Source organism: Acromyrmex echinatior, chromosome 4, assembly GCF_024713525.1.
Source record: "Acromyrmex echinatior isolate Ae372 chromosome 4, ASM2471352v2, whole genome shotgun sequence".
In the NCBI taxonomy this organism is placed as follows: Eukaryota; Metazoa; Arthropoda; class Insecta; order Hymenoptera; family Formicidae; genus Acromyrmex; species Acromyrmex echinatior.
Window position 1 is genome coordinate 8,275,532 of NC_141855.1, and position 27,582 is coordinate 8,303,113.

General features: G+C 32.4%; 2 protein-coding genes across 3 annotated transcripts in view; one reads left to right on the plus strand and one right to left on the minus strand.

The window, feature by feature from the left end:
* The window catches only part of brat (tripartite motif-containing protein brain tumor), a 132,628-nt gene extending 116,431 nt beyond the window's left edge, over positions 1–16,197 (minus strand). For both annotated transcript variants that reach the window (XM_087405449.1, XM_087405448.1), the window contains exon 1: positions 11,639–16,197. The gene's annotated coding sequence lies outside the window, so the exon portion shown is untranslated. The remainder of the gene's footprint in view (positions 1–11,638) is intronic.
* Positions 1–27,582, plus strand: part of LOC105152455 (pfs47 receptor) — a 76,255-nt gene that overhangs the window by 17,916 nt on the left and 30,757 nt on the right. The window contains exon 2 of the mRNA XM_011066762.2: positions 848–1,152. Within this exon, the coding sequence (XP_011065064.1) occupies positions 1,101–1,152 (52 nt within the window). The 5' untranslated portion in view covers positions 848–1,100. The remainder of the gene's footprint in view (positions 1–847; positions 1,153–27,582) is intronic.

Sequence of the window (27,582 nt, forward strand, 5' to 3'; positions counted from 1 at the left end):
GACTCTCTTTCATGCACAATCGGTTATTACGAGCGAATTGTATAAATTCGCATATAAGTCCGTGGTATTTATCACTGCCTATATTGCTTATCGTCAACGTTTATACCAAGCACATTTTACGCTACGAAAGTCGTGCACGTTTTATATTTACGTCATGCACCTTGTTTGTATAGTATTGCACATAACGTTTCGTGGTTAAACACAAGCGAGCGGGTTAATAAAATAAGAAAACAGCATTTGCGTTACTCTCGAAATATTTCTCGACACAAGAGAAATGATAAAGGTTAAACAATTCACCGCAAAATACTAAATTAATTTGGTTTTGTACTCAATTACAGTACACTTCTATATCGCTATTACGCTATTATGTATATATCAGAACGTGTTATCTCATATAGTGTATTTCATTTATTCGCGATAATATTGATATGATATTTTATCTCTCTTATATTATGCTCTCCATATAACGCCAAATTATTATGCGTAATAATATGCAAGGATTTTATATTTGTAATTAACGCATTCTGTTATTAGCAAACTCAACATGTATATATGAGAAGAAATAGAAGATATAATATATCGCATATATATGCATATATATATATATATATATATATATATATATACATCTTATATAAAATATAATATATTTCCATTTTTTGTTTTAAATGTGTTCATATATATATTTATTTATTTTATATTTATTTATGTTATTATATCTTTCTTCTTATATACATGTATTATTAAAACAGAAAATGTATCTATTATTCAGTAATAGGAGGTATTGCAAAATTTAATATTGCATTTTTAATTAGTACTTTATTTTGTGCTTTAATTTTGATTTCAGTGTATCCAGATAATTCATGGTCGATAATGCAGCATAGACGCGGCGCATGTAATTGGATATTAAATTGATAACGTCACCGTCTTTCCGACGCGAATCTACCATGCTCTCGAGGGACTGAAAGTTGGATACGATCTCTCGGACAACATAATGCAATTTTGTCTGCAATTCTCTCGGAGATCCGGAATTCTGTGCGTCATGCTGTACGATAGATTTGTCCGTACATTTCGTACTTATTCGCGTAATTCTTTCAACGATGTGTGACAACAACTCTCTACTTCACACGTCTCTCATCTTGATGAAGACCGGTGAGTTAAATGCATTTATTACTATTAGAAGCATTGGCAAATGATCAGTATTAATTATTGTTAGATAGTGCAATTGTCTTGCTGGAGGAAATTATTTTTTACCTAATTAGAAATCAGATACATGTAGAATAAATACACAAAATAGGAATTTAAATTTAGCGAATTTATATAAGTAGAATCAACCTGATTTATTCTGCATAAATTATAGCATTTTTATACAATTCGTATGAATTATAGCATTTTTGTACAACTTGTATAAAAATTCATTAATCAAACTGAATTTTCTACGAAAGAATAATATTGGGTTAAGGAAAAAGTCTTTTTACATATAGATAATTGAAACATATTTTTTAAATTGTTTAGAAATCTTTTATTAAACTAAATATGTGCCATTTTGATTAATGATCTTTTGCCATTTTTAAGATAGAGCCATTATTCCATGAGTATAGAACTGTGATTTCTCGATAAAAAACCGAGATAACTCGTAAAAAGACTTCTTAACTCAATATATGTATATTTCGCTTAATCGAAATTCTATAAGTATTTTTTATGATTTTGCATTTTTTCTGCGTGAAATACTTTAAAAAAATCATCCATTAAACTTCAACACGGATTTCCATCTTTCGTTCTTATAACTTCGTTCTCCATATCTCGGATACTTCTCTTTAATTGCTTTTCCACAACACGATAATTTGATGTTTATTTCTAGAAGTCGATATTGGCGCCCAACCAAGTCAGTATTTTCTAATTTCGTTAACGCCACTGTACGATGAAAAAATTGTATGCTTGATGAAGAAATATGTCTTAAATATTTTTTGTTTTAAAAGATTTCAAGATTTTTAAGATTTTTACAAATAGATTTATGTTCTCTTTCCTTTTGTAAAAAAAATTCTTTTGTAAAAAAAAAACGGAAGGAGAAAACTGAATTAAATTGAAAGTGATTGAATGTGGGGGGGTACATTAGATCTTAATGTACATTTAATGACAATGTTGCGAACTTCCGAGGGGGTAAAAGCCTCTTTTATCTATAGAAAGGGTCAATATCTATCCATTATTTTCTTTCCTCTAATGCCTTCTTCGCGCGAAACCATCAATCTTCAAACAGTGTGTCCCGCGAGCAAGACCTCGAACGCGATTTGCTTTACAAGCTTCTTCGATTTCGCGCGAAGATTAAATGCCATCGTTCGCGAGAATAATCACGATAGAGTATAAGAACATTGCGCCTCGCTGAGTTTCACTTCTTGGTATTCACTTCTTTAATAGTGAATGATGTGAGCTTCTTCCCCCCGTGAAATAAAAATGGAATTCCAGATATCTCGATTTTCCATTAGATTCGATTCACGTAATGGATATCTAATATACGACAATAAGTTGTGCTATTAAAATTCCTATTCTGTTTTACGATGGAGTAAATTAATTGCGTAATCTGATGAGATCGAGACCATAATTGTAAAATCTCAGGTAACCGTTTTAGGAACTGAGAGCGACGTTGCGACACCGTGACAAAACGAAGGAGGCAACCTTTGTGGAATTAATTAATTAACGCTTCGCGCTGCCCTTTACAAACGAGTACGACAAGTTACTCGGGTCAACGTTTCGCGAAGTTAATTGGTTTTTATCACGACATAAACCGCCATTTTGACGTTATCATTAAATCACAAATTTATCATGACCGGTGTATCATATTACTCGTACGACACACAGGTAGTAACTGGTTTTGTTGTCGTGCTAGAAATCTTCACGTCATCACGAGGTCCACTGAAACTTCGCGAGAGTGTAATTTAATTTTAGATAGTCACGAGTTAGATATTTTTTATGTCATTAAATATACTAGAAGGAATTATATCATAATTAATTTTCAACTCATAAAATTATATAATAACGTTGAAACAAGTCATGTGAAGTAAACAAGTCATGAATATATTTTCGTATCTAAAAACAGATAAATAGTTGAATATTAGTATAATATTTGTAATAGAAATATTATTATATTAAAATAGTATTAATATCTACGTGAATAACAAGGGAAATTTTTCAAAGATGTAAAGAAGATAAAACAAGAATATTTTAATTAATTAGATGAAATAATTTATTTCTCTCTCTCTCTCTCTCTCTCTCTCTCTCTCTCTCTCTTTCTTTCTCTTTATGAATTTGCAACATTCCTTAAATATACTCGGAGAAAATAAAAGAAATTCACAGAAATGTTTGTTAGCTTCTTTAAATATATATTAGTAAGATGCAGAGTCAAATTTAACTGTTTCGTCTCAACAACGGCGCCGTTTCTTACATATGAACAGCGAGTTGCTCGCGTTACATTGACGTTGCAGCGTCATAATGTATACACGTTAGCAGTGGCACGACGGTTAAGTTTACCAGGCATTAATCATGCACTCGGCTAGAAGACTGTTTCTTCCTTCGCGTAGATATAGCTTCCGAGCTTTTCTCAAGTACGTGGTTCACCAAGCTTTTGCTCTCGCAGGTCTTTTGCGAGAAACTAGCAAAGCGCTCGAAGGTTGCAAAATGACGTACAAAATATAATGTTATTCTATATTTGTGTTATTATTCTATGATATACTAATGGATTCCTTCTTTAAGTTCAAACCTGGTTGAAGATCTATGCGGGAATGAACTTAAATTACAACAACAGTTCAGGATAAAACAAAGTTTTCCTTTCTGTACGGTTCTCGTTGCTTTCGAGTATACACTCACCGCGGGCACTTGGCTGAGCACTCGGTCAGATACTTGAGTCTCCAAGGAGTGGATAGTTTAAACTTTGGCTGCTTGGTTTACAAGTAGTCTACTGACGCTACTGACTACTCGTTGGTTGTAACCAAGTATGTTAAATTCGTTACATTTAGACTGTAGGTTTAGTTGAAAAAGAAATGTATAGTTCACAATTTAATGAAAAATTCCACGGCGAGTGTTTTCAGTCTTCATCAATCCTCATTAATTCAAAACATGAGTTTTTACTTCTCAGGCAGTAAATTCGAATAATACAGTACACACATCGTGCTTAAAATCTCTTTTATGAAGTGTCATCTTTTCTCAGAATATAAGTGACATTTTATAAAGAGATTTTTTTAAAATCAGATTTATAAATTATAAAATAGATATATCCTCTCATGATCAAGATGATTAGAAATTTTTTACTCATTTTTTTCTATAAAATTGTAATATTTTGTATCAATTGTATACTTTATTTAATAGGAAGATACCTATGTTTTTTGCTTGTGCACTCGCAATGTCTTCTACCCTTTCTCCTCGGGTCGATAACCGCGCTGACGATTTAAATTGAGCCGTCGAACGATCGATTTAATAGAGAACGGAGATTGGGCCAAAATGGGCATATCGGAACGACGCGGAAGAAGCGTAATTGAACGCAACCGAAGTGGTTTACTTGCAAGACGATCTATAAATACATGCGCGGCCGCTGCCTGTACCTTCTCTATCTCTCTCTCTCTCTCTCTCTCTCTCTCTCTCTCTCTCTCTCTGCCTCTCTTTCTTTCTTGCTCGTATAAGCTTTGCTTTATTAATTCAAGTTTCCTCGGGCCTTTGCGCCCGTTTCACACCGCTTCACTGCTCTGCAAGCAGCCATCGCTATCCCAAAGATCCGCGTAGTTGAACTATATGTCGGGCAGGTCAAATAATTTGATTCAAAGTAAGTGGAGATATTAATCTGATACAAATAGCCGAGAATTATTGTGTTAAAAAAAGGAGAAAAGCATTTATTAAGTTAAATAAGATCTTTATAATTGATTGTAAATTGGCCCACCACTTTAAATAGCAGTGTGCAACTATATAAATAAAACGCAACAAGTATTATATTTAAAGTTAGTCGATAGTTATCGGTAACATATGTAACGTTGTTTTGAAAGTGTTTTTTATTTTTATTCAATATTAACCGATTTTTGTTCCGATTAATTTATTTAATAAAAAAAGAAGTGAAAAGATATAATTTCATCAAAAGTTTCACTACAATTAGCGTCCAGCGTTTGAAGATTTTGTAACTCTTAACTATAGTCGATATGATATTAGTATCACTGCGCAGGTATTACATATAAAAAATTGAGATTTCGATACTATCATTAGGAGTTACTGAATTCTAACCCACATTTAAATAACATTTAATTATCTTTAGAAATTTAAAAAATAGAAAAAGATGTACATATCGACATACATATAATGATTCTTCATCAAATAGTATAATAATCTTAATGTTTTTCAAATAAGATGTTCATCAGTGGAATAGTGTTCTGTCGGAACATTGAATTTTCCTCAAACGTATCCGAGCAAAGAGACGAACAGGTATTTTGTAAGATTGAGTAAAAATGTCGACGTCGACGAGGATTCTGGCAAAAACCACCTGAGAAGATATAAAAGAGCAAAAAATATCTTCGGTGAAAGAAATCTTTCTTTTCGTTCTACCTTCGTGTCGCGAGAAATTTTCAAACTTTTTCGACAGAATTTTTTTCATTATGCAATATATTGTACTTTTGGAAAATTATCTGAATATATATCATGTATCGCTGCAAATGTATATTCTTCGTTAATTATTCAGCTCAAGCATACAATTAACGGTATAGTTCCATAATGTAAGATTAACTTTAATCTCAGTTTAACTTTATGTTTATCTTTTTTTAATTCTTAGAATTAGAAAGAGATAAAAAATAAATCGAATCGAGATAAAAGATTAATCTTATATTGATGGCGTCAGGCTTAAATGTATAAAAACAATGAACGTACAAGGACTTTTTTCAAAGCTGTAATGTCTCAATTTTATTAAGACTCTCATATCATTACTAATACTAAGCATTTCGAGACGGCTCGTATCTTAGGTGCAGAAACCGATATAGATACGCGACGATGCGCGATGGTCGTCTAAGCGATAACCTAGATTCGCCGACGCATAAAATGGAATGCGATCGAAAGTTGAAAGAGGAGAAGATACACAGGAGTGGCGAAGGAGGAGGAAGAGGAGATCTCACCTTCCGCACAACGCGTCAACATCTATTACATGCGCGTAGATATCGACGTGTATCGCATTTCGTAGAGACAGCACTTTTACGTATCGTCTTATCGTGTATTTTCCTCGCAAGGCTATTTCCCGAATAAACGGTAGGTAAAATAATCGAAACTTCGAAGGTCTCATTTAGTCTCCTTGCCTTTGTTATAGAACAAAGACAACTTCTCTCTCTCTTTCTCTCTCTCTCTCTCTCTCTCTCATCTCTGCTAAACGTAGGAACTCAAATTGCAAAAGTCAATGATCTCGAAAATATGATCGCTGCCGAGATTACGGTATCTGGCCTTTTTGCACTTACCAAGAACTCAAACAGGAAGATCTGTGTCGGGTTCTCACGAGACTCATGGATTTACGGAAAGCATCTATCTGAGTGAGATTCTGATCCAAGGAGTGAAAGTAGATGAATCGAACAGTTTCCTGTCGTAGAAGAAATATAATTCATATTCATTCTGAATGCATTTTCATTGAATATATATCAAATCTCATTAACATTGAACAACTTAGATAAATGTTAAATTAATTTTGAAATATTGAAACGAATATCGAAAAGATATTGGAGAGATTGGAATTTTATAATTAATAAACAATATTTTTTAAGCGAGAAAAAGAAGGTTTCTATCCTTGAAATCAATATGTATGTATATTTGTGACTTAATATGGTTCTAGTCACCGATTAAATATTCTGCCGTTTCAAACGCGATAAGCTCGCTGTTGAAACAATTTCAGCCGTAAGGCGGATTAACGGCTCATCGAGAGCGTAATTACGAAGCGGACGGGCTCCTTTCTCAGGAGACTCTCGAGTTAACCGCGCCAGCGAGCGAGCGAAATACACGGCGAAATCTTATTATGCCGCTCCGTAACTGAGGACCAGCAGCGTAACCTCAAGGAGAAAAGATGACCGTAGGAATTGCATCGTCGGCGCTGACGACGTGCACCGCGGCATGATTCATCCGACTTTCATGAGAAAATACAATTTTTACCTGCGGAGTCTGCCGCACAATCTTATGACACGCGCCATAACAGTCGCTATTATCGTCTCGGTAGAGAGACGTTGAAACAAAGGCGACCAGCTATTTGCAAGAATATCATCGCACTCGCAAATTAAATTCGCACTGAAACTGTTTTGCAGAAATTTTGTTAAATATATAACACGATTTCTCGGAAGATCATTGTGTTCGGATATATGAATCAAGGAATAAAATAATAATTTGGCTATCTATGCGGAAAGAACGGTTTTGCTGAAGTATCTAAAAATTTAGTTACATACAGATTGGAAAATAATTTTATTGGATTTTATTAAAATAATTATGTAGAATCTAATGCCCGTTTCTACCAATGTAAATTAATTTTAATCTTGATTTAACTTATTCTTCATCTTCTTCTCATTCTTAAAACTAGAAAAAGATGAAGAATTAATTGAATTGAGATTAAAATTAAATTATATTGGCAGAAATGGGCATAACTGTATATGTTGATGATTGTAAAAAGTTTTGACATTCTAGCAACTTATTTTAACTACATATTTTGATAGTCTAATAATTATTTACTTATCTAGCTAAATTTTTTAAATGCTTCAGCAAAATTGTCCTTTTCGTGAGTATATATATATATATATATATTAGGTGTTGGAATTAATTCGTAGCGTTTTACAAGTGATGGGAAGTACTTTCATTAATGTATTTTTTAATGCTCATGTGAAATAAATAACATTCTTTCATTAAAAACGCTACGAATTAATTCCAACACCTAATATAATATATGATTTATTATGTAACGAAATTCACATTAAGTTTTATACAAAAGTCTTACAATATTTAATTTGATAAAATGAAAACTATTACCATTGAAAGACGTGTAACAAACATAAATTAAATGACCATTACAAACAAATCATATAGGAGATCGGTTTGATAAAGTCTTTTCTAAATATTGACATGTGGAACTGCAACGTCCATTAAAGTCTAACGTGTAAACAAATAACTTCTTTGCTTATTTTTATATTAAAATATATTTTATCTTAAGATGATCTTACTTGTTTGTTAAGAGAACATTTTTTAAAGAAAATAATTTATAATTTTTGTTACAAAAGAAAAAGTTGCGATTTTGAATCTATCAAAGAATCTGCATTTGATAGAAAATGTGCGATGTTACATAAAGATATGTTCTTGACTTGTTTACCATCAGAAATTTATGACTTCGAATCGTAAATCCAGTTTCTTTTCGAGAGCAAATTCCGGAACGCTTTCTGGATATGAAGGTATAAATGGACGGAAATTCTAATTGAGAGAAATAATTTCGATATTAACGAGAAATTAATATTAAAAATTTAATAACGTGTAACACATTTTACAGCATATATTGCTTTGTCAAATTTTTAATTTGTAAACTAATGAAGTAGTCACAGAGTTTATGATTTCGGTGAAATACCGTGACATAAATCAGTAAGATAAATATCCTTTTTAGATCACGGAGCAAGCTATGTTGAAAAATGTACTTTTTACTGCTTTCTATCTTCTTTTACGTGACAGTATAACGAGCTATCTGGCTCGAGCTGAAGACTTCTTTGCGAGGGAATCGTTATAGCCGCGAGAATATCTGACAGTAAAAAGACACGCCTAGCAGTGTACTTTCGTGGGAAAAGCGCAGTCTCCTTACAACCGTCATCCGTATCGGGATCGGTGCGGTGATTACGCGAAGACAAAGTGAGCTTTGTCTTTGAATCAAAAGCGCCCTGTCGACGAGCTTGCTTTAACAAATAAGCGCGTTCTTCTTCCTTTCCATTAACATTTCCCCGGAAATGTCCGTCGATGGCTGCTCCGATATGAGAAAGTCTTGATTAATCATCGTTGTGAATGTTTTGAATAAAGACATCATAGAATAAAAGCATCATCCATTATTATCCTCATATCTGCATGGAATTACGTGTACTTAGTGGAAATCCTTTTCTTAATACCAGAAAAGAGTTTAGCTTTATCTGACTTTTTACGATGCTATAAACGTGAACGTAACGATTATGTCTTCAATCAGATTTATCGTAGGTTGAGCAATATTTAGATCAAAATTTTGTTGGTTTAACTACAAAGAGATAAAATTATAAATGTTATCCAATTTTTCTACGGTAGAATACACAAATTTATTTCTAAATCTCTCAGCTCATCATACGCCTTTTTACTTAAAACAATTAGTAGCAATGTGAACACGGCTTTCGAGTACAAAATATCTATTTGGGACTGCGACGCAAAAATGAGACTGTTATTTTAACGATCGAAACTTGGAGTTACGCGAGGAAAATCAACAAAGCGCACGTCAAAGTGTGGAACACGTATTTTCCGAGCACTCGACGGTGGAGATAAGCGGGCGAGATAATGCGGCCGAGCGCGAGTGTTTTATCCATCGAAAGTACGATGGAAATCTGCGCTTTGTGTAACGCTTGGTGATCGCGGTTACAGAACCAACGTCTGCGCGCTCCACGTGCACGAACAGAACTCCACAGTCTTCGTAAGGCCGACTTTCTCCTCCGTCGAGCATTACGCAACCATGTACTCGGCATCTTTGAGTCGCGAATATGGTAGAATAGAGAACGAAGAGAAAAGGAACGTTGAGAGGCGATCAGCAATAAAATCTCATGAAAACACACGAGATCATGCGTCTTTTCATGTCTCATCGCATATGGTGATTATCTTTGTATATTTTGCCATCATCAAAATTCTGGATTTTCCTGCCATAAAATAATTTATATATATATATTATATTAGGTGTTGGAATTAATTCGTAGCGTTTTTTAATGAAAGAATGTTATTTATTTCACATGAGCATTAAAAAATACATTAATGAAAGTACTTCCCATCACTTGTAAAACGCTACGAATTAATTCCAACACCTAATATATATATACACTCTACTGTCTTAATCGTCATATCTTTCTAAAATTTTAATATCTTGGAGTACCTAATACCTTAGTAATAATTTTTAGAAATTGAAACATTTTATTTATGGTAATAAAAATATCAAATATGTGCTCATTAGATTTATTTTTAATTTTTTTTTTAATTTGTGCCATTTTGGATATTTTGCAAAACTATAATTACGTTTTTATATTTTCATAAAATTTCAAATAAATGTGATATTGAATCTCCAACTATAGCTTGGAAAGTTCTTATTTGCATAACAAATTTGAATTTGCAATATATATAAATGTCACTTTCGCGTAGAATTACGTTGGAGAAATAATTAACGTCAATTTTGTAAACACATATTCGCTCGTAGTTAATTATTTATAACACTACTTGCAAACGCTGCCTCTAACTTGTGCAAAAAGAAACGGTAATGGATATTGCACATCATTATCTAAATCAGGAAGCCTTAATTACGGCGAAACACGATCTTTTCTTAGCGCAGCTAAGAATATTTTTTTCTCTACACTTTTCCTCTCTATAAGCGACACGTTGATTGGCGTACGCAACTTTGTAACTCCCAGGCTTGCTGACACGACGAATGCAATCTTAATTAATTTAGGAAAATTGCGACGGGCAGTCACGAGTACTTGGTTAAAAGCGACTTTCCAACGCGTCGTACGTAAAAGCGAATCCGCCGTACTTCCGTTTCATGCACGGGGCAAGCTCGTGGTGTAAACACACCACAGACCGAAATAGGGTTCTCATATTAATAGCTCGTCCCAAGTGCATCTGGTTACACTACGTCGAGATACCAGCAAGGATGAGGGTTTAGGTAGAGAAGTATTGAATGTAGATACACGGGTAGAAAACGATGTGAGAGAGTGAATATAATATATTTATGATACTTCTAAAATTTCAAATAACTCGAACCAGTTGGTCAAAAGAAATCATAAATAATTTTTCGTTTTTTGAATCCAAATTTCCTCCAGTGAGTGATTTACTATCTTTTTATAGCGATATTTTAGTAATTTATGCTATCTGTTTTTATATAGTATGTACTAATACATATCAAATTATTTTAATAATTCGTTAAAAGGTATATAATTTAATAGTATATGAATTTATACTCACGTGATACATTTTCACAATGTTATATAAATGTAATAATCTCGGACGTTTATCATAGTTTTATTACGGCAATTTTTCTGTGATTTATTTAGAACATAGTTTGCAATATTTAATATATAATTTCATAAATTATGATTTTGTTTTACATAAAAAATTTTCAGAAAGCTTTTGCTAAAGAAAAATTGACTTTAACTGTACCGAGGAAGCTGACGTAAAAACTATTTTTGATAGAATTAAGAACTCTAACATGTATAAACCTCGGTATAAACGTTATAACGTTATTACATGTAAAAGCATCAATCTCAATTTTGATAAAAAGAGTTTTAGCAGTTTTTCACAAAGGTATGAAAATTAACAGCAAGCGTTATTAAAATCAAAATAAAGAGATAAATATGTGCAAAATATAGATCTTTCTAAACAAATGTAACATAAATGCTTTTACCTTGAGTCAGCCATGCGACGACGCGTTTTCATTACATTCGCCACGTGACAGGGATGTAAACTATCGCCGGGTCCGGAAATCTCTTTTGGAATTCGTTTGGGACTCGTCTTAGATCTCTGATAACGCTTATCGCTATAATGAAAAACACTCGTTAACAGTAGTAGAACAATAACACTGAACCGAGCTTTCTTCCGCACTTCCGGTTCACGGAGCGAAGCGCGCGAGATTTCGAGGTACGCGCGAGTGCGCGAGATGCACGCAGATAATCACGAATTTGCCGTATTTTCGTGGTTCTTGCCGTGCAGCTTCGTGTTCGCGAGAGCCTGATCGCCGGGACTTACGCCGACGCGAGGACCACCACGACGACGACACCGACGACGACGTTGACGGCGCTGACGCCAGTCGACGAAGCAGCCGACGAGGCGACGTTTGTGAGAGGCGGGGATGCGGAACCCCGCCGTAGGAGGGGTTAGCAATGGCGGTGCGAGAGCAGGGTGCGGGGGTGAGGTAAAGTGAGACGAACCTGGGCGCAGGTTCGCACGCCCCCGCGATATTTACTGTTCGTGCGAACCTTTTGGGATTTCTTCGGTCCACTCTGCATGAGATCACTGTTAAACAAGCAGTTAGTGAAATACATTCTCGGTTGCGCGCGTTGGAACTTCTGCGATTCGTGCCTATTTTCCTAAAGATTTCATTGCTTCAAACAGGATTGTAGTTGAATAGAATATTAAGTAAATTAGATTATCCTGGCGATAAAAATCGAAGAGTCAATTGAATGTAAGGGGAGAGTAACAGAAGTATAAATGGAATTTGTAGGAGGCGAAAATTAAAACAACAAAACGGAAGATTACTCGGCGTTTACACCTCTTTTATGTTTCGTTGCTTCAATTTTTATCTCCTAGAAGCTTCGTGTACGTTTCTGTTTCTTTTCCCTTATATTCGATTTACGCTTTTTGTTTTCGCCAGAGAATGGCAATTTTTGTCATTTTGGCGTATTTTTTTTTTAGGTTCAGATGTGATCGCAGAGATAAGCTTTTAATGTTTCTTACAAAGTTGTGAAATAACTGAAGTGACGGAATCTATTTCCGATTTCTGACCGTAACAGAATTCCTCCTTCCATGGTTCAATTTCATGTGAAAAACGAGCCGTTTTTCCAACTGCGCGCTACATGGAACCCAGACTGTTTGAATGTTAGAAAATATCAATCCTACTATTTATTTTGGTTGCTTTTGTTTCGAAAGTATCGCGTTGAATATAGTGCGAACGGTCGCCGGTCGGTTGGCTGGTCACTACTGACAAAAAGAATTTCCACCAGTTTCGCTCGCGTTAACTAATTTTCCCCGATGTCAGTTCCATTTCCAACGTAAAGAATTGCTCGACTGAAAGCATAAATTCAGCGCGCACAGCGCTTCTTAATATAGATAATATTCTTCATCTCTTTTTTATAAAAAAAAAAAATATATCGATACACAAATATTATTTATTGATCACGTCACGGACCTTTAACTAATAATTCACTTACGATTTTCGACATCGGAAAAATCATAGAATTTTGTTGTACAATGAAATAGAGTGTAGCAGACGGCTTGTAGAATCGTGAAACGCGAGTAATCTTCCTGTGAAAGGAAATTTTCGATTCGCCGTAACGCTGATGCGTATAGAATAGTAATTTCCATTTATTTCAAATGGCACAAATTCGGTCATTTAGATTCTTCCAGTTCATACCTAAAAACTTTTATCGAAGATTGCGATTGCGTTATCTTATATAAGAAAAAAGTTCTTTTAAAATTAAATGCCTTTAAAAGAGAATGAGAGAGATTTTTTTTGAGATTTTCCGCAAATTTCAGATTGCATGGTATTCTATTACTTGCTTCAAGGATATTACATTCCAAACGCAACGCTTAGTTTGCCACGAAAAATTGCGATACTATGTGATGGATATATAACGTGTATAACACGTGTCAGATACATGAGATACGGATAGGATGAGTTCAATGGAAAAGCTCATTGTTTTTAATGCTAATCTGATTATTATGAAAGTATCAGCATTTCCAAGAATGGTTTTTGCATTTTTTATAAATGATCATTCAGAGGATTAAGATTCATCTAAAATAAATGTGATATTAAATCAACGTGATATTAAACCGATAAAATCAATAAAGGAGTTTTTATATAATAATTTCTCGCTCCAACTTTGATGCGGAATACTGGCGTTACATTATCGTAACGTGCCGTTGCTATTTCGCATTTATTATAATGTTTATTTAAAGCGCACATGGAGTGCCCTTAAGTTTCATCTGTCTTGTGAATTATAAATCGGCTTTAATCGAATTCGCAGCCTCTATGGCTGTACTCGCCAAAGTTCGATACATCAAATCCATACAAACGCTGCGTTTGATCTTGTAATTTGATTGCAGATAACGCTTCCTCATATTCGATTATACATTCCGCTTATTGACTTTTGTATTATCATGTTTGACACGTGGACGCATGCGTGTGTTAAACGCGTTAATACGAGTTTATTATGAATGTAAAGCGAAAATTATTACGCTATTATTCCCTATTTATTTTACTGCGATTATTTTTTTTTGAAAAATTACAGACTGATTTTCGATTTTTATGTATATATACACACACATACACATACATTTTATTTGTTGAGAAATTATATCTCTAAAAAGATTAAAAGACAGAATATGTAATTGTATAGTAGCATTAAGAACTTTATATTTGCTAAGAAGTATTGTTAGGTACAAAGAATCGCCTTGACCGAATTTTTCATTCATGTGTGTTAATATTTCTTATATCTCAGTAAATAATCTTATCAAGAACATCTTGATAAGATTATTTACTGAGACCGAATTCCATAAAATTTTGCATATTTAACCAAGTTATTGCATATTATCAGATATTTTATAATTAATTTATCTATTCATTTCTTATCTTTGATTAAAAAGAAATTTTATATTGTATAATACACGCCGTAATTGCGTGAGAAGTTTAGAATTAAAATTTATTTCATTTGTATTCCAGAATCTAGATGCTTCGCTATAAATAATGGCTCGCAAATGAATTTGGCATTCGCGACACGCGAGTTTATCATGTGCATGGTATTCGTACGAAACGCTACAAGCGTATCCGAGCGCTTTGTTCTTCAGTACCAGAGGCTCCATCGTACAATCTAGTTTATCTAGAGCGCCTGCGCTCCTCAGGCCTCTGGGATAGTGGCGATGGTGGGGACGGCGGTTTTCGGAGGGTGGATAGCGAATATTGACGTGTCGCAGGCGAGCCAGGGGTTAGCAGGTGGCAGGAGCCAGCGAGGCCAAGGGCTCCTGGGGGCAAACGAGGGGTGGAAACAAACTCGAGAGGATGCGACGTCTAGTACTGCGTGTAGGGATTGGTCCCTCTTTTGCGAGTCACTAGTCGTAAGGTCGCTGAGAAATATCTTGGATCGATCTCATTTTGCGCGATACAATAATCTTCAATTCGCAATTTGCTTAGAAAGGAAAAGGATTATAAATTTATTTCCTTTTCGATCAATTAATTTTTCATTTGATCGCGATAATTAAAAAAAAAACAAATATTGAGATTATTTGATTAATAAAAAATTTTGATTTAAACTCTACAAAATAAATAATAGGTGTAGTGTATTCTAACAACCTTGATATTATAATAATTAATGTAGGAATTTATTATTAATTTTTAATTGTGAATTAAAACTTGAAATGTTTGTTTGAAAGCTTTACGGTTTTATCGCAATTTTCGCTTTCACGGAAAAAGATTATTTATTTAGTTAGTGTAGTTGTTACGTCAGAATTTTCTAGTTTTATTTGTAATTGTCTGGTTTATCATTCACAATAATCATGTTTTGCTCGCGAAAACATACGTACTCATGTATATTCAATCTGTCAGAAACTGTCTGAAACAGAATTGAGAATATCTAGAATCATAACAGATACAACAAATAATAGCTTATCTCGAGAATTTGAAATGAAATTTATTATACTAGAATAAGAATCCATATCACTAGTTTATTGTTAAATGAGAACAATTTTGATTTTTTTTATCTGTGTAGTATAATTTCGCTCCTCTCTTTTTTAATTCTCGACATAGAATATCATATTACTACAAGTATGAATCATTTAAAAACGTTTTATTTACATTCGATACGTACCGAATTTCCAATTAGCATAGGTTTTACGTGCACGTATCCATCATTGTACGTAATTAATTTAATTACATTCATTAATATTTTTAAGGATCTATGAACTACAACAAATGTAATTATAATTTCACATATCGTGAACAATACACGAGCATATTATCGCATGTGTTGCAATTTTCGAAATTATATAATATTACAAAATCATATCATATGTCAAATCTTCTTTTTGCTAATAAAAGTAAAAAAAAACTGAACCTCTCATATACTATTTACAATATTTATTCTTCTTGCTCACAAAATTATCTTTGGAAGTCAGTACTTTAATTTAAGTTTTCACATGAAAAATATTTTCAGTAACGAACACGCGTATCTCAATTCATTACAGTATATTATTTTTACAATTTTTGTTCGAGATATCATACCTACGATATCGCACTTCGCGCACACTCTTTTTTCGAAAGAAGGATTGTTTTTGCAACAAGAAAGGGATGTGTTTTCTTAGAATTGACTTGTAATCACGGTAACCTAGGCCCACGTGTAAAAGCGATCCTCTAACAATGAGCGCAACCCGAATACGCTCAAGTTTCCCTGAAAATCCTCGTAACGAGCTGTCATTCCCAGCTCTGTTGTGGTCCACCATAGAAGGAAACGTTCAACACGCACGCAATTTCACGGGATTGAACAACCGTGACAAATACGACCTCCCCTCCGTTCGAGCTTTTGAACCACCCTAATCGTTCCCACTTCTATCGACGGCCATTTCCTCGATTGCTATATTCCCAACATTCTTTTTTGCGGAATTTCTCGCGCCGATCGATTATTTCTCGTCGGATAATTGATTGTTACGTCGCGAAGTTTGCAAAATAAAAACTATATTAAGAATCTTTATTTTAGACTGCATATGTGAAAACACAATCAATATTAGAAATTAAAATGCTTATAAGCTTAATCGAAGCTAAATTTTTATTGCTTAAATAATTCAATCTTGAATTACTATATATATTAGGTGTTGGAATTAATTCGTAGCGTTTTTTAATGAAAGAATGTTATTTATTTCACATGAGCATTAAAAAATACATTAATGAAAGTACTTCCCATCACTTGTAAAACGCTACGAATTAATTCCAACACCTAATATCATATTGTGCCTTTCGAATTACGCTAAATTATTTTTCCGGACTATAAACACAATTAAACTATTTTAGTCGCGAATTAAATTGACAAGTAATTTTAATAATGTAATGCTACAATCAAGCATCATATTTAAAGATAAATTAATATATTGAAAAACTGTTAATAAAAAATTTATTGCGAAAAATATTAATAAAATAAAAAGTTGGTTAAAGCAAATTTTTTAACAATATATATATATATATATATATATATAATATATGTATATATATATGTACACTATTAAATCTATAATTTAACCTAATGTGAGTCGCCACTGCTCCTGCTCAATTATATCGTTGTTTTATATTAAAACAATGATTACATTTGACACTATACATTATATAGCGTCAAATTGACACGATATAGTATCAAATTTAATAATTTAATTAATTATTTAATTTAGTATAAAATAACGATATATAGTAGGAGCAGTGGCGACTTACATTAGGTTAAATTTGACACTATATAGATTTAACGATGTATGTGAATGTCGTGATATCAGAATACACTGTTTGACGATAATACAATTTTGATGAGAATTAAAAATAGTATTAAAAATAATTTAGTATATTTCAGATTTCTTTTCTATGTATTAGGTGTTGGAATTAATTCGTAGCGTTTTTTAATGAAAGAATGTTATTTATTTCACATGAGCATTAAAAAATACATTAATGAAAGTACTTCCCATCACTTGTAAAACGCTACGAATTAATTCCAACACCTAATAGAAGAAGTAAAAAAATTAAAAGAAAAAGAAAAAAACGGGAAACTGAAGTCAGTGCACAAATTTTGGTACTACAACGTACGGATTTTAAACATTACTCATTGTGAATGATGTATACTCTTTAAATCTGAATCAGTAGATAGTCACTAATTATCCAATGGCATACTTGGTACTGGATATTCAGTGAAGTTTAATTAAAAAAGGAAGAATGTTTGAACATTATATAATTAAAATACTGATATTTCCATGTTAATTTCAATCTTCTAATATTATATTCATTGAATTTATGCACTAAAACAAGGTTAATTGGATCACATAATAAACATTAGATAATTAAGGATCTCACATTTCATTCACTAATTACCAGTGGCATACTTGGCACTGATATCAGTGATTATCCACTGATTCAGATTTACAGAGTAATAAATTATTAAATTATTATATTTTAAAAGACTTGTGCACTAATTACCGTGCTGATTCTCATTATCCCATTTTATACTTTTCTTTTTATACTGAATTTATACTGAAAATCTTTAGTTATTTTATGTATTATTCAAAGAAATTAAATAGCTTACTTTTACTTTTTACAATATATGATAATAAATGTATTATTCTTTTCAACTTAGAAAAGATTTCTATGTAAAAGAATATTAATTTCTTGTAGAAATTAATATTACATTTTTTGTAATAAGAAAAGTAATTTGATATACAAAAGTAATAAAAAATAAATAAGCTTTGTATTTAAATAAGTTTCTTCAGAAAAAAATAAATAATATAAAATTTAAAAATTAATACCTTTTAAAAAATTACTTTATACCTTAAAATTAATATCTTTGAAATTAATATATTTTTCCTCAAAATATCTTATCTTAAAATCGAACATGAAAATAACATTATTTAATGAATTAATATCAATATTGTGAAAAAATCGCTTCTAACGTAGCCTTGTGATACTTTATAGAAGTGTATTAGCAAAGTGCCTTGTCCTTATGTGCTATCTTGACTTGTGCTAACTTGCAATATACTCCAGTCTCTTACGTCACGACCTGCAATTAGCGTCAATCTTGTGGGAGCAATTTGGCTTGTCCCTTAACCCATATAACGATTCAATCAAAGAGACGAAATAAGAATTTTCCTAGCAATTTTGTATCCGTAAACTAATATCGTATAAAAAAAAACAGATGTTTCTTTATAACCTTAAAAATCGATGAGAAAATAAATAAATCGAATCCAAGAATGTGCGTGTGGCTTTCGATACTTTAATTTGCTAGATACTCTTTTTATCCAGCTATTCGCAATGAATCTTCTTCGCCGAGAGATGCGTCTTTTTCACATTGGCTTTACTGTTCCGTCGCATCGCGCTCGTACCCATATCTCGTCTATCTCGTGGAAAAAGAGAAGACGAATGTCTAATGGATTTAGTTCCCTATGGAGGAAACCGATGGAGCTGGTTTTGAAAAGAAGGTGGATTCTCTTCGACGCGTTCGCAGCGCGCTTGCGCCGGACGAGATTCGATGTGTGAAAGGGAAGTAAGTAAAATCATGGGAAATGCTTTACGTTTGAAAGCTATTCGCGCAACATAATGATAAAAAATTTTGAAAATTTTGATAAGATCCACTCGTGAATTTTGGTTTTGGCGTACTGGATATATGCAGTAATAACGATTTCTTATTATACTTGTATTAAATCATTTTGTTAAAATCTCGTAAATCATTTTATTAAAATTCATATGAAATATAAATTTTCCTAGATACATCTAATTACGAAAGAGATCTTTGATCTTCATGATGTTTTTCAATTCTTATTCTTGCTAGCAAATTTAATAACTAATTAAAAGTGGCTTAACAGCCTTTCAATTTTAATAAAACATTCTTCAACTCTATAAATTTATAGAAAAATAAGTACAAAATTCAATTACATAATTCATGATCAATACCAGGATTATTTAAAATGTACATATTATTTTTTTAAAAATATCTTTGATTGGTTGTAAACTTTATAGCGGTTAGGATTATTAATTTTTCGTTTCCCTGGATCCCTGAAAATCCACTCAACTTAAATTTGCTTTTACTATTATTTATTTATATACGATATCTATATATCCTTCATGTACTTTTACGACCGTGCTTATATACTTACACAGAAGATTTAGTGAAGAACAGAAATGTTTCGGAAATGTAGGATATCTTGAAGCATAGCTGTGCTAGATATATTGCTATGGCAAATTGTTATGCGCAAATATTATATTGCTTGAATCGGTGTACATATACATATACGAACATAAATAACGTGTCAAAAGCTTGAAGAATTTCACATGTATTATAAAACATATAAAATCCTTTAATATAAAATATCTCGCATGTCAAATCGTTCATTAACTTGTTATAAACGAGCTAAAAAATTAATAGATATTTCCTTTTAAAATTTATGAAATAAAATTTTATTCTGGAGTCATTTCCAAAATGTTTGTATTTGAGACGCCGTGTCGGATGAGAAGCTGTATAAAAGAGTTGTCTGAAACGATCTTAATCCGAGCGTTAAGAATGTCGTCGGATTCGGTGAGAGAGAGCAAGACATCGAGTTTTCCGTTCCGTTTCCGAGCATAGCAGCACGTCTCGACGATTTATCACAGACAGAAATGCAATTTTCCGCAATGAGTCTACCACAGTTAAACGACCCGAGATATCGAGAACCAGCAGTATCGCATAGCTCAGACTCGCAATGAAAGGGACTCTTCAACTCTTCGTCACAAATAAATATACATGATTTCTTCTACCAACACACTTCTACGTAAAGAATTTCTTTCAGAGAATTAAATACTAATATAATGAATTTATACAATGTTCTTACAACATTTTATGAAACTTTTGCAATTATGAAAAATTTTGTAATAAAATCTATCATTAAAATTATTTTTAGCATTGAGATATTTCTTATTATTATGATATTTAATTCTAGCAATAATATTTGTACATAATCAAAAGAACATTTATGTTATACGTTAAAAACAAAATTGATTACTTTAAAGTACAAAATATCACTATTTACAATATGGAATATCAGTAGAATACAAAAAATAATATTAAAATAGATAAAATTTAAAATATTTTATATAAAGTAATATAAAATAATAATATTTGAGTAAATTTTTTTTTAATTGTAGAATTGTTTTTATGATATAAGGAAATTAAACAAACTTTATAAACATCAAAAGAAGCAAGAGCGAATTTATTTATTGTAACAATGTTTGTATGTTAGAATTATATGTTTGTATATCAGTATTACATTTGTATATCAAATTATATGATCTTTTCCGCGAATCTTTCAAAGCATTTCACTAGATTTTGCATGTCGATAAAATTAAAAACACGTAAATATCTGCATACAGATGCACCACGCGAATGCATTCAAGAACAGATAACTTTTAGAATGTGTACACAGAATAATACGCATACTATATTTAAATGCTAATTATTTGCTTTAAGAATTTTAAAAATTCATTCATCTCTTCGCAAATCTATTATAAATTTATCACAAGCACCTTTATTCAAAATATATTCTGAATCTTAATAAATTAATACTTCAATCAAAGTTATTAAATTAGAGTAAATTTGCTTATTATACGTATGAAGTCGCTTTTTTCATAGAATTTTATAATATTCTTCAAAAGAAAATAAATTCTCTTTTTAAGAACATGACAATAGTTACTAAAACTTGGAATAAATATATTTTTTAAGACTGTTTCCAAGAAAATATTCTTTGTATAAACAACCGCTACTTAAAAGAAAAACGTAAGTTGACATGAGTAATTACTTTTCTTAACAATATAGAATAATATATTTTATGTATAAAACGATTCTCGAAAAATTTCTAGATTAATCGGAGCAATCTATTTTACAATATTTCAAGAAAATCTATTAGAAACATTTTTAGGAGCGCCAAATAATTCAACGAATATACGTAACTAAAAAAAGAATGGGGATTGATCGTAGAAATGTGTACGCATTTATTATCAACAAAAACGACTCTCGTTGAAGGAATCATAAATTACATAATAAATTACATGTGAAAATAAATTCACGTCTCGTTGATGATTGAAATGTCACGAAGGTGTCGGCAGCGTCGGGTTTAAAGTGTTAAGTTACTCGCGGAGAGAAAACGTTAACAGCGCATATTCTCCCTGAATCGTTCCAACCCCCACAGGGGCTAACCGGAGAGGTTCAGCCGCAGCTTGAAATAGCAGCGGTTAGTGTTGCTTGCGCTGAACGTACTACAGTAATTGTATGTGTGTCGCGTAATTGCACGTTATTGTGTCGCGCGATCTAAACCGAGAAGGCTCGAGGAAGTAAGGGAAAAAGAGACAATGACAAAGAGCGAGAAAGTGAAAAGAGAGAGAGACTTTTGCGAGAGAAATTACAAGCTTCGTTCTTCCGGCCATGAAAACGAGCTCTGCTAAGCGTTTCCCGAATGCAACGTCAACCATGCCTCGCATCTCTCTTGCGCGATATAAAATCGAATTATGTCGCAGCATAATCAAACCGGGGACATCCGAAGACTCGCAATTATCTGTCGGAATTTCGTTTCGCTCTCATCAGCACGTAAAAATGCGTCGCAACGTTGTTATTTCTTATTCGCCATGAGTCGTGTCGGCGGCAATAAACGGACATGATAGAACAAAGCGTGCTTGATTGAGAATAATATTTAGAATATGGGACGAGTGTAATCACGGGTTTCACGCGAATAAGTGAGATCTTAAAGAGAGTTAAGAAAATTGTCACGAGATTTGTGCTTTTCGTAAGTTATATTTGCTCTATATATACGGTACTCTCCATAAGTTTTGGAATACTCTACGTTTTACAGATTTGTAAATAATTATTTAATTGAAAAAAGACATGCTATTAATTACATGCTATTAAAATATGGAATTTTTATTAAAATGCGATTTATAAATCTGATTCTTCGGAGCCATTTTATAATTTTTACGGAGTCTGAAATCAATTTGCGACTTAAATAGTTTACCACTTTTATAGAAACCATTAAATTACAATTAAATAACCTGTATATATAATGATGTTGCAAAACAAGTGGCAATATACATATAAACAAGACCAAAGCGCGAAATTCAATCTTGAGCGCTTCGATGCTGTGAAATGATTGTCTAACATATTTTCGGCATGTATAAGCTTATAGGTATTCTAGATAAATGTTTATCGTCATTTAGATGTCTTACGAAGTAAATCAAAAATATGTATAGATCGCTGTTATGTAATGGCTTTCCTGTAAAACGTAGGATGTTCCCAATCTTATGAAAGGTACTGTATATAACATGTTTTATATACACGTACATTTTATATGATATCTATAAAAGTATCTTTCATTACAATTTTTATCAGTTTCTTTCTGTAATTATCTTCTGTGGAGAAATTTCAAATTCTCTTTTGCACAACATGAGGCAACAAAAACGTGTTAATTGACGAAGAAAAGTACTTATTTAATATATAATATAAAAGTGAGACAATATAATAAATTATTACGTGTAATATTCTATTGTTAATTAGTTTCACTTTGCCGAAATTACAAATTTACTTGTTTTGAAACAAATTTTTATGAGAATATTACAGAATATGGGTGATTGTTTATTATTTTAATGTTTAAAAAACATTGTTCACTGCTTAAACGAGAAAACACAGTATTTTGAATTAATATCATGAGAGAAAAACAATATGGAAAGAAGAGAAAAAACAATGCTCAAGGCGATCACAATTAACGGAATAATAATTACGTATCGTCCTAGTTTTGTACGAAATCGTATTTTTAATATAAATACGCATAAATTATAAACTAAATTGGCTTTCCAATATAAATTAATTTTTAACAAATTATTGTTAGCTTTCCAATACAAATTAACTTCTAACAAAATATCAACGATCTTTTTATTTTTCGTTTTTCTAAGGCTAATTTTTTAAATTTAATAATAAGTAATTTTTTTTTATTTATGATCTTTTTCACTGCTCAAATAATGGAGATATGGACATTTATATTTCATATATATTTTATAATAATTATCTGAATTATAAATTTCAAAATTTATATTTGATGATAAATAATATCAATTCTCTTATTCAACAGCATATTAATTTTACTGCAGAAAAATATTTTATGCGTACATATAATATCATTTTTGGTTGATCTCAACATATTCATTTCGGCATGTTTTTGAGCTATCAATCGACTCGAAGTACCAACGGGGAATTTATTGTCGGAAATATGATATCTCCTTTCCTCTCGCCGTTCTCTGCTTCGATGTTTTCCCGCGCAGTTCCCTATTTTCGCTCAAACTCGTCAAATATTTCGTGAGGGTGTCTTTTCATTCGCCGCGAGAAATTCTCGCCCCTGCCGCTACAAGCTATTCGATTCAATTCGGTTCGAATCGACTCGATTCGAAGGGTAGTCTGATTAAATTCCTTTCGGAATAAGAGTGGAGAGAAGAGGATGAGAGAGGAACGCGCGGGCGACAAACCCTCGAAATCACTGGAACGAGACAAGCAGCCGACTCTCTGATCTTCTCTGTCGATCGTAGTGAACGGAATCATGAGACAACGACAGTGCGTCACTTCGATGTCTAATTGAGACCTTTCCGAATGAACTATGCTATTAATCCTTATAATTTTGCCTACGAATGGTTAAAAGTCGATTTCAAAATTACAAAAATTACTTATTCATTTTGAAATTTATTTAAAATAAAAACACTTCGTGTTTTTCTGTATATCATTTAGAATATTTCAAATCCTGAATTCTCTATTATTCTGTTTGGAAAAAAAAATGTTATAATTAAATTAATAAAATCTAGGTCGAGAATTTTTCAAAATATTTGACAAAATATCTTTAAAACGTATTGGTTACAAACGTACCGATATTTTTGAATAATATTGAAGAACTTAATAACTGCTAGTACTATATAAGCATCATCACACAAAAGAATGGTATATTTCAATTTTTGAATGACAAGCGCGAGATCGAACAATCTCTGTATTGTCTCTGTAATTAATCTACGAATGGACTGTGAACTTATGAATGTTATAACTAAGCTGATGATGATTGACCGGAAACATTTTGCTCCGTATACAGCTGATCATTATCGGACATCGGATGTCGCTATAGTGTGTCGCGTTCCCAATGAGCTCCGATTTCGAGCGGTTGGCTGAGCGTACTTGCATGCAAGATACGCTGTATGTGCTACGGCCGAAACAATGGCTCATGGTTACGCCGTTAATTGAGGCGATTCCCTGACGTTGTATCGGCACTGGTTATGCGCGTGCCTAGACGCTCGCAGAGAGACTGCTACGGGAATAGACCTACGTCAACAATGTCACAATTCTCCCTCGCAAATCCCGCAGGAAGAGACGAGATTACTCGCAATAAAACAAAGAGCTATTACTGCAGGCTATTATACGCAGTTAAGAAATCATGTGATCTTGTTGCAGCAAATCGATTTTTCATGGCGAGTGTTAATAAGTTCTAACTTTCTTTTGTGAAATAGATCTTTTTTTTTCACGCGAAAGAAGATTAAAATCAAAGCAAGACCAGTATTTCTAAAAATAAATATATAGATGATAAAACAATGCTAACCAATAAAAATATTTCTTTTTAATTCTAATTTGAAACGTATTCAGTGTCAATTAAATCATGAGACCAATATTTTATAAAATTATTCAGAACTCACCAGTTGAATTATTGATAACAATAAAATAAGGAAAATGTTTTTATAAATTTATTCTGCTGTTTTTGATCGACTTGAATAGGAATTTCTTCAAATTTGCTTGAATTTTCAAAATCCTGTAATCTGACGTGAAGCTTCCCAGAGATCGTAAAAGTGAGCTTTCTCTCGAAGAGCTTTTTATTCAATAGGGTTAATAATCACATAGACTTTCTACAGCTGCATTTCTTCGGCAGCTTACTCGCAGCATTTGATTAAATCCAACGCGAATCCGAGTACGCGATTTAAGGTTGCGACTGAAATTTCGAGGCTCGCTACACAGCGCAGTAAGGTCCGGTTTCTTTCATTGGCTCGCACGTGCATACCGCACTGCGACATCCTGACGTAGTCTTGACTCGCAGTGGCGGGACACAAGCACGATGCAAAAGAGCGTCTGCACGAAAATCCCTGCACTAATGAATATTTTAGAGACCTCGTCGAGAGACACAGACGAATATTTGTAGGTATTAACGGCAAATTTTCTTCCAGGAAACATTACAAAAAAAAACGCGCGGATTAGGAGAACATAACAGAGTTCATTTGAAATCTAGCGCTTAAATCTACACATAAATAATGAGAATGAAAAAAAAATAAGAACGATCTTTTATACTGTGTAATTTACTCAGCAATAGGCACTTTTATATATAAATAAAACTAAATTAGATTAGATTACATTCTTCCGTTTACACAAAATTAGAGTAAATAAAAGTGAAACAAGATATTTCAAAAGCAACTATTCTGTTTTAAGAAATTGTGATGCTATTACAAACGACATTTCGAGCGCACAAAGACTAATATTGACTAAACTTTCTTAGAAATAGTACATATATTTCTTTACTTTGATATTCTTGTTCTTATCTTTGAACAACTTGATCAATTTTTATCTTTTCAAGAAAATATAGTAAATTTTCTTTTAACAAAATGTACACTGGAAGGAAACTTTCTTACAATCTAACAATTTTTAGGAATAATTTTTAGAGCATTTCTTCCTTTAATAAATTTGAAAATAACTTTGAATATTTCTTTGAACTCTTCTTTACATTTCAATTATTTTTATAACTTAAAGATACTGAAAAAAATTCCTTAACTATTTATGTATATAATTATGTATCTTCCCCTTGGAATACCTCTTGAAATAACAAAAAAAAACTAAATTACTTTACATAAATATTTGTTTCATTGACAAACAAAATAAATTTCATTCCCAAATAAATTAAATTTAATACGCGATAATAATTCATCGAGATTAATTCGATGCATAAAGAATAATCGGCGTTTGTTTTGAAGCTTGTTGAATATTTCAAATTGTGTCCGGCGTTCATTTTTTGCGGCGTTAATGCATGTTGTGGGCAAATACATGTGGTAATTTTGTCGCCTATTGGCAAGCCTCGAGCGAGGAGGCAACTGCGCGAGTTGCTCTGTGCATTGTGTTATTATTCTTCGATATGCGATTCCCTATGAACAATTAGCGATTATCAGCTCGCGCTATTAATTAACTCAAGCGTATCGAGGCAAGGTTTGTTTATCAAACTCGATATTTCATGCGATTTATTAATTTGACATAGGAATCGAAGCGATATAGGTAACAGAAATTATACATTATTGACTCGTGATATTTACGAATGGTAATTGGTTCTTTAGCAATTCTGGGATTTAAATATTTCGTATTCTATTTTGAATTATTTAATAATTTATATCTTTTATTTTCGCTTAAATTTATAAGCTTACTTCAGAGACTTTAATATTTAAAAAATAAAATAGAAATCTTTGTCTCCAGTTTTATAATTTCAGATATTTTATCAAAATTTTGTAATCGAAGGGATAGTAGAAATCATTACATAACGGAAAAACGTATTTCGAGCACGTATTTAGTGCTTCGACAGGTGTGCGTTTTAGTGATTGCTGCATGCATTAACCGATATGAATTAATGACAGGTAACCCGACGCGAATGTCCAGAATTGTTCGCTTGCTAATGCAAGCGAGCGATTTGATTTCAATGTGTCTAGCAAATTCGGAGACAAATGTGAATATTACGCTAGAGGGTTGTAAACCATCCAATTGGTATAATGCGATCGTCATTGCGTGTATTGTCCTATTTCTAATTATAGTTGATAGACATACATAT